The sequence below is a fragment of the Argiope bruennichi genome, chromosome 8, assembly GCF_947563725.1.
Source record: "Argiope bruennichi chromosome 8, qqArgBrue1.1, whole genome shotgun sequence".
In the NCBI taxonomy this organism is placed as follows: Eukaryota; Metazoa; Arthropoda; class Arachnida; order Araneae; family Araneidae; genus Argiope; species Argiope bruennichi.
Genome location: NC_079158.1, coordinates 19,066,594 through 19,076,424, shown reverse-complemented (window position 1 = coordinate 19,076,424; position 9,831 = coordinate 19,066,594). Strand labels below are relative to the sequence as shown.

The window sequence follows — 9,831 nt, the reverse complement described above, 5'->3', positions numbered from 1 at the left end:
GAAAGTGAATTAGTATTCTTTATCGTTTATATGTCAACCACAGTAGCATTAGTATTGTTTCATAGAATACTGCGTCGAGCTGTGTGTCTTTGATGCAATAAAAAAAAAACAAGTGCGAAGAAAAAATTCTAAAATTTGAGGAGAGGGAATTGAAAAGAGTTTTAAAAGACTATTTATGTACAATTATAAAAAAAAAAAAAAGATATGGAAAGGCGTCATTTTAAATATCAGTACATGTGTTAAAAAATATACACTGAATACTCATAAACATTTTAATGGCACATGTTAATTTATCCCAAAATGTGAATAAACATGATATCTAACTAAATCTGCTCACAAAACAAAAATAAAATCTATGAAATTATTCATGCAGAAGAATCATATTGATTATCAAATGATGAACCGATGTTTTATCACTAAGTTGTAACATGTTCATAATAATAATAATAATATGCCATTTCGTTTAAGCAGAAAAAATTTATATTTTGGAAAACTGTCCTTAATGCTGAAAGTTTTCTGGAACTTAGAGACGATGAGAAACGACAATGAATCCAATAAGCAGCAGTAAACTCAAAAAGGAGGGAGTGTTGATATTTCCGACATCATGACATTCATTTTTAGAGGCCCCACACCTTTGGGCATCGAGGCAACACCAGCTACCGCAACATTGTGTTCCAGAAGGGCAACATCCTGTTCCACAACACTTGTCGAAAAGTCCGCAGCAACCAGTAGGACAACATTGTTGCCCTATGCTACAGCAAAAGTCCGAACAACATATTTGTCCCATAGGACAGCAACGTTCATCAGGACAGCATCTGTGCAGGGAGGGACAACAAGTGGTTTCAGTGCAGCAATCCGCAGCTATATAAGGACAGCATGCAGTAGAAGAGCAGCATTCTCCGTAGCAATTCTCCCTAGAGCAAATAGCCAGTGAACTAGCTTGTATCACTCTTCCCGATACATTTGGGTATGAAGGAAAATTCATGATATCCATGCCAGCACGCACTTTCGTTTTTATCTCTGAAAAGTTGGTGCCATCAGAGTCACAACAGGTATACCGTCCTTCAAGTTTGCAACATCTTTTGTCTAAAGGAAGAAGAAAAATAAGAACGATGAAAATAATAAGAATCTGAACTGTCAGATCTAGATTTCCATTTTCAAGCAACATTGTAAGTTATAAGAGAAGAAAATCATTAGTTTTCATTGGCAATTAAATAACTATAAATAATGACTAATATCGAACTCCAAGAAATCAATATTTACGCTTTTCGCTCTTTTTTTACATCATGCATATACTAAATTGAACATATCAAGTATATACTAGATATAGTGCAGCGAATCAAGCCTTATCAACCCTTAATTACAAAATCTTAATTCTGTTTCCAATCTCACTAAATAAGAAAAAGGTTAGCAATCATGAATTTATGCTTATTACTATCATCCAACTAATTAACACTTTTTTAGGAGCTAGAGTTGCGCCAATGTATTAAACTAATTAATATATATAACATGTGTTGTAGATCTTTGTTTATAAGAACTTGGCATATACTTGTTTATTCACATATGTACTAGTACACACTGGCTAATAAGCACGAAATACAATAAAGTAATATGGTAAGCACGAAATATAATAAAGTATTGTTGTGGTATTTTTACAAATATCGAGAACTAATCTGAGTGCAAATAAAAAATCGTATAAATACTATGCCGGATCATCGTGTTACTTAAGTAAATACTTTCAAACGTGAAAATAACTCCGTATGTGAACATTCACTTGTTCTTATTTTGATTCCGCAAATATCAGACACAATATCACGGAATATCACGGAATTTGATGAAATCTTCCTGCATATAATTCGATATTAACCCTTTGCAGTCGAATATCTGCTCTTAGCCACTATTCAAGACGGTGCATCATTTTGCCGTTTTATTTATTAATTTTGATTTTTAAACATACCAACAGAATGTTATTACTAAAAAACTACTTTTGAAATTTCACTATGCAAAAATGACGCATGAAATCGCATTTTATAGATAATGTAAAAATGTAATGCTTTTTTTTTCTATTCTTTTTTCTGTACCAATATGCATTTTCTTTATATGGTTCTTTATTGTTTGTAAGGATCCAGTGTCGTCAAGTGTAGTTTGTTCTTTCGTGCTAAGTGGGGTTCCTCTTCGGCGACCCCATCAAGTTCCCTGCATGGCTTCTTGCTAGGTCGGTGTATCGCACAGTGTATAGCTATTTGACCACAAAGACATTTGGAAATGAATGATTTGGATTCACCCCATTTCATAAAAAGAAAAAGGTATAGTGTATAGTCAGTATCGACTTATTGGACTACGCTCATATAGTCGGTATTAAATTTAATGAAAATTTGTTTCCTTGTTTGAAATCGGAATTGCGAAACCATAGATCGCCGTCACCTATTTTGAGCCGACATCCTGGCATAGGGGTAGCGCGTCTTCCCCGTGATCTGGGCGTTCTGGGTTCGAGTCCCAATTCAGGCATGTTTTTTTTTCATCTGTTCAATCTGTGAGATGTATGAATGTGCCCCCCTGTAAAAAGAGGTTGTGCAAGCGAATATGATGCGTGAGTAGCTAAGACGTACTCTTGGTCCTAGTTGGAGCTACTAAAACAAGAGACGCTCCCTTGGCTTAAAATCGTTCACTTCGTCAGCGTGCTTGTCCATGGCAAGTGCCATTAGAAACAACAACCACCTATTTTGAAGAAGGCGGTTAGAGAGAGAAAGAGAAGTACAAAAAATGAAATATTGTGTGCATTCTAATACTGGCAAACATAGTAAAGTAAGCAATGGAACTTCGAAAAAAACTACATCGATATGGTCTTTTTATATTTATGAGTAGCAAATTATTCTCATTTTTTCACTTAGTCTCGTAATTAAAAAGGTTTTTATTTAATTGAAACAACCAAAATGATTAACATTCAAAACTGTATAAATAATGCTAAAACCAACTAGTAATTTTAGAAGGTATTAAAATGAAGATAGAAATTTCATTTTCTAATATTACTAATCTACTACTATATCTAATTATTTTATAAGCGATAAGAAACTTGATCTATCGAGCTCCCATAATATGCAACTCTCAGCTTTCGAAATACAGTCATAATTATGCACCAGTCTTAACTAATAAATCACTAGAATTCTTTTAAATGGTCAGAGTTACGGCATTAGAATATATTCGATTTAAAAAAAAAGTCTTTATATTTAACTTCTTACAATTTATGTGTTCAAAGAAGTAGTGGGCAAATGCAGGTAATGACTCGTTTCTTCAGAGAATTAAAGTATTTAATTTTTAACTTGTGTGTGGCAAGATATTACAGGAATAATAAAACAAAAAGGACCGTTATTGTCTTTATTAATATTATGGATATAGAAGACGAGATACCTTAACTTACTTTGGGAAATATATTTTGCTTCTCAACAACTCTCGCAAATACAGGCTTAATGTATATAAATGTCTTGTTTATGCATATTAAGCTCTGTTAGTGTAACTTTTACAAATATTTATCCAGGACTTTAATTGTATGAATAGTATGAAATAAAGTGTATTTTTGTTTATTTTATATAAATTTGAATCACCCACAAGCCAAATGGATGAAAATTCATCTTTTAATATAAGAACAGCCCCTGCTTTCTCAAAAAAATGCAATGAAGCAAAACGACTTAAATTCCTCACTATTTTAATGTAACATAGTATACTTTGTGAGATCATTTCCATTAGCTCACTCATGTTCAAATGCTCTTTTAGAAACCATGGCTTTACCGTCTGGGCATGTAATTTTATTGTCTGGGCATTGTACATCAGCAACAACCAAGCAAGGAATGACGATCAGTAAAAGAGCAGCTTTCTGAAAGAAAGAAATTAAAGTTTTGTAATAATTATCTACTTTATATAACTTCAGGATTATTTAAGTGAAATATCTAGTTATTTTAAGCACATGAGTATAGTTGATGAACCCAGAAGGGTGACTGGTTTTGAGACTTAATATAATTGATATATATTCAAATCTATTTTTCGCTTTTTTAAAATTATTATTATTTTTCAAAATTCTTCGTGATGCAGACCCCTTTTTCAGCTTCCATCTAATTGACAGGCAAGTTAATTTTGTAGCGAATCCAAAAGCGGCGACATTAGGAAGCCAGAGGAGTAATTGCCCCCTATCGGAGGCTACTTGTTCCCCCTCACCCCTTGTGTGTCCCTGGACAAGTATCCAGCGCTTCGCTTCGACACTTTTTTTTGCGCATCGAAACGCATAGGCTTGCGCAGCTGACAATTTTAGCATATTGATTTGTGCTGCCCTCTGAATGAGGTATAATATATTGGCAAATACAAATAAAAAGAATAAATACTACAGATCAGTCCTGCATTCATATTGTCTGTTCATTCCGCTCACGAACTATCTTAATGGAAACCAGTTCCATGACATCATAGGGCCACCGAAAACGCAAATGTACGGCTCAGCTTTTTATTTTTTAGAAAATAAATGAACGATAATATAAATAACGGTACTGTTATTAAAATTGTTTTATTGTAACTCAACTTTTTAATCCAACTAAGTTTAAACAAAATACTTTTTTTTTTGTAATTTTCAGCAAAAGATGAAAACCACACGATTTAATATTTGATGAATAATGGAAACTATTTGAATATCAGATAATAATCAGCAATAATGTAACCTATTGTTGGAAATTAAATAAAATATTTTTTTTTTAAATTGTCCAAATTCAAGAAAAATTCGCACAGCTTAAAAAAGATTTTTGAATTTTGAAATCATATAAAGAAATTTTTGTGCAATAATATTTTAGGATTTTGTCCCGGGACACACAACAATTTAACTTTATTTTTAATTAATTAAAATTTTAAAAGAATCTCTCTGAGATGCATATTCCGCTTATAAAGGTATATATGTGGCAAATTTGGGGATTGTAGATCAAACGATCTGGCCTATAGAATGTCAACATGCACTCACATTTATCTTTATTATTAGTAGAGATATACACCTTGAAGGGTGAAAAAGTGCATAACAGAACAATTTTTTAAAATTTAATTAATTAAAAATTGAGTTTTGGCATTTATTCGCGATATCTAATAAAAATATTATTGTACGAAAAATGAATTTAATTTCAAAATTTCAAAAAAAAAAGTCTTTAATAAAATCAATTTAGTACGGCAAATTTTTTCTGAATTTAAGAATTTTTTTTTTTAAACTTTTGTCTAATATCCAACAATATGCATTATATGGTTGCCTTAAAATTCAGGCTGTTTACATTGTTTCATCAGGACCGCAGTGATCTGGTGATAAAGTCTCGGCGTCCGAACTAGAGGGTTTCAGGTTCGAGACCCGCTTCCACCGAAGAACTGTCGTGTAAGCGAGTCTCATGCACACTAAATACATCGGTGCCAAACGTCCTCTCGCTGGTGTGGTATGGAAGCTCAGGTGTCACCCTCGTCATCTGACCGTGGTACAAAATGACGAGGTCCTTCCCAAAATAGCCCTAGTGTTGCTTTAAAACGGACGTTAATATAACTAAACTAAACATTATTTCATCAAATATTTAATCACGTAATTTTCTTCTATCTTTGAAAGCCAAACAAGGACTTTTTAATTTACAAGAGGAAAATGAATTCATATCGCGAAATTTAAAAGACACATTAATCTTTCATTTACGTTTTTAATAAATCTGTGATGTCATGAGATTGATCTCCATTCGAAAGATTCCACTACATAATGAATAGGATAATTAAATATCATGGATTTAATTCTGACATATTTCCGAAAATCGCATGAAATTATATCTAAACGATTTAAGTGAAAATAAATTTAGCTAATAACCCCGGCAAACCAGTTGGTCTCCAAACATTTACTAATATTCAATAAGATTAAGATAGTATTTTTAAGTATATCTATTAAATTTTAGCAAATCCTAAAGTCGTGCAATTTTAAGAATTTGTTTGCCGATATGGTGGAATTATGTACACGAAGCTATGCTAAATGATATTAAATATAATTATTATCTGCGGCGAACTAGCTGATCGCAAAAGGCAATTAATAATATGATATTTTTTTACGACTTTTAATGTGAGAAATCTGCGTGATAGTTGTCGATAATACCTTAGATTTCTGAAGCTACTTAGATGTGATTTCTAATCCTGTTTTGAATCAACTACGAATTTTTACCTATAATCACGTCAGTATATTTTTATTCAAAAGTAAATTGCCATTTTTACATAATGAGTAAACGTAACATTCTTTTTAACTGTTTTAAGATATGACTGCATAATGCCATATTATTATGAATTTAAGAAAACCACCATATTATTATGAATCACCATATTATCACCATATTATTATGAATTAAGAATTTGCCATGTTTTAGATGGTTATTAATTAAATTAATTAATAATCAATTTAAATGCTTATTAATTAAGTTATTTAATTATTATTCACTTTAAATAATTAAAGAAATAACTTATTTAATTATTATTCGATTTAATTAATTAAAGAATTAAATCATCACAATACATGACTGCAAATATACAGGCCCAGAAATGGCAACTTCTAGACAGATTTGATTTAAAATGTTATACAAATCTTTAGATGATAAAACTGTATATCACATATTATTGATTTTGATACTTGTGTTTTGCAGTTATCGTATAGCTCTTAGATAGATAGACAGACAGACAAACGTCCTGTGAATAAATTTCGTGCAAAATTTGATTGAAATATATAACTTTAATACAAGATTGTATGCTAAATTTCATGCATCTAATTGGAAAAAAAATTCGTAAAGACAAACATAATTCCGAAAAATATACTTTTACAGACTCAAAAAGGATCTGAGCTTGAATATTCGTCAAAATTTCAAAGTGGGATTTTTTTTTTTTTTTTAATGATTATAATAGTTTCTTCGTGCATATTTTGTATACGACAAAGTAAAAATAAATAAATGTACATTTCAAAAATATCTCATTTTTATGACACATGGTGGATACTTTTTTTTTTTTCAATTTTAATGATAATACTTCACAATTCGGCTTATTTTTATATAGTTTTATTAATTTGTGAGAATGTAGAAAAATCAATGAAATCGTCTTATAATAATTCAGACAGTAAAATAAATAAGCCTTTTTATCGTTAATCCTCCTCAAATATTGTAAGATCTCGGGTAAAGTAGAGAATGCCCTGCATGGTATTGGCGTACAACAATGAAGAAATGTTAAATTTTGGCATCTATTTAGCATCGTTACTGTATCTACTGGTGATTCTTTGCAAGTTTCTTTGGCGTTTAATCCCTGGAATGCGGTTAATAGTGTACAAAAATCGAATGTATGCGTTTTCCAAACGGATTGAAATAAAAATTAGACACAGAACTACAATTACAACCATAAAATCTCATACCAAATGTGATATTCAGTTATTGAGTTATTATGTTTATTAGCTTTTTGAAAGTACAGATCGACAGACAGTCAACCCGTTCATAGATTTAACTCAGAATTTGATAAGTGTCTATTCTATAGATGCTAAATCTGTTTGACGAATTTTATCTGTCTAGCTGCCTTCTTATTGTAATTATCATGTTAACTTATATTAGAAAAAATGGACAGATATCCTCTGAATGGATTTGGCTCAAAATTTCATAGAAATCTACAAGTTTGGTGTGAAAACCATATACCGAATTTCATTCGTCTAGCTCAAAGCGTTTCTGAGTTATTTTTGTCAGCGAGGAAATAATTCCAAAAAGTGCGTTTTTTTTAGCTCTGGGTGTTCTGAAACATGGAGATTCTCCATAATCTTGATTTCGCATTTTTTCGACGATTATAATATTTTCTTTACATGTCATATGCAAGAAAGTAAAATGGGGAAAAAAGTTTTTAAAGTTTATTACCACTTTGTTTCTAAATTAACACATCATCCCATCAAATTCAATAAATATTATTATTTCCATGCAATAAAAACAATCTAATTTTATTTAGATCTTTTAATATGATGGTTTTCATATTATATTCATCAATTAGCATTAGTGAAACCAACGTGCCGTCACCATTCATAGACTCAATTTTTGCGAATCAATAATTCTAAGAAGCTTCATTTGGTAATGGAAATACATAGTTTAAAAAGTCCTAATATAGAAGGAAAGCTAAATATGTTTTACTTTATTAAAATAAAATGCATTCATTAACTGCATAACATTTTACCAAATAACTAAAGTATTAAACTTACCATTCTGAGTGTTAAGTCTTAATATAACAATCCTAAAATAATCCGAAGTATTTATCATATGAAATAAAAACTTCTACTCGATATCTTCTGATAAGATACAATTATCATTTCAAGAGCATTTTGGCTTCCATTGCAACCAGATAAAGAAAATTGTTTTCAATTTATTTTGTGAACACGTGGAAAGGAGAAGAGATCAAACAAGCTTCAAATTCTTCAGGGTATGTGTTTCCTCAATAATAATTACTCTCTCTATTATACACGCGGCTTTGCCTGAATGCATTTATTCTATATGTATGTAAGAAAAAGCAAAACACATATACTTGTAGTAAGTCATATACATTACTTATATATTAGTCATATACATTTTAATCGTACAAAAAATGAAATTGATTAAGTTATATTTGAATTAGCTTTGGAAAATTGATTAAAAAAATTGTTTGATAAATAAAATTAATACCATTATAAAGCTATCTCTTTTTTTTAATTTTAAGATGGTGTAAAAATAATATTTGTGCGGTCATTTATCTAAAATTATGGCGGGAAATTTTAACATCTTTTAACTCCCAGTTCACCCCCGACTCTAAGAGGTTCGTAGAAACTTTTTAATAACTCAGTGAATCCTTCTAGGTACTAAGATACATGTGAACCAGTTCAGGTGTTGTCCTCTCATCTGATTGCGGTTCAAAATTACGTTCGACCCAAAATAGCCCTAGTGTTACTTTAAAGCGGGACGTTAATATAACTACACTAAACTACATTTGAAACAGTGTATTTAAAATATTTAAAAAAAAGTTCCGTAATTTCTGTAATGTGGAAAAAAAAAAAAAAAGAAAAAAAAACGGCCGTAAAAGAAAAAAAATTAATTTGCTCATTTAACGTATCAGTTAAAAGTATAATTAATGCATCAGTAAAATTCCGAGTATAAAGCGAGTTCCAGTAATTGATTTAATGCTCTTTAAAAGGAGTCGCCTCATAATATCATCATGTACAAAATTAAGCAAACGTCTGTTTTTTCTCACATTGCAGTTATGAAAGTGTTTATGTGCCATTGTTATATATGCCACAGTGTTCAAAGATGCCATTACATATATAGTAAAACAATAATTTGTTACTGAATTACTCACATTATATACCATAAAATAAAATATTGGATTAAAACTCCATTTTCATAGCTTTTTTGCTTGCAAGTTTGTCAATAAAAAAAAAAGAAAAAAAAGCAAGATTGTCAGTGCAAAGTTAATGTCTTCGGTCAAATATTTCTCTATTACAATTATATTTAAGCAAAAACGCTGACTATTTTCCACAATTCTAAAATTGTCACTTGCTTTTTTTTTCTTTAAAGTAAGTTTACTGACAATAAAAATAAAAATAATAATAATAAAAAATAATTTTTTTAAAAAAACCGAACTTAATATCGAGTTGCGTTTTATTGAACTCGGCTGTCCTCATAGTTTTCATGAACGCATAATTTCTGAGTTATTAATTTAATATAATTTCTGAGTGAGTTTAAAGTTATAAAAGTTGGCATTTATTTAATTCTAAAATTAGCTAAAAGTGGCTACAACTAATAAAATACTATGGCA

At 30.4% G+C, this 9,831-nt stretch overlaps 1 protein-coding gene across 1 annotated transcript; it reads right to left on the bottom strand.

The window, feature by feature from the left end:
* Window positions 1–258: 258 nt before the first annotated feature.
* Window positions 259–8,384, bottom strand: LOC129980914 (progranulin-like). The gene is made up of 3 exons (XM_056091401.1): window positions 8,249–8,384; window positions 3,787–3,871; window positions 259–1,086 (listed from the first exon to the last, which is right to left on the bottom strand). Exons 1-3 carry the CDS (start codon window positions 8,249–8,251, stop codon window positions 524–526), a joined length of 651 nt encoding a protein of 216 aa, XP_055947376.1. The 5' UTR covers window positions 8,252–8,384; the 3' UTR covers window positions 259–523.
* Window positions 8,385–9,831: the final 1,447 nt, after the last annotated feature.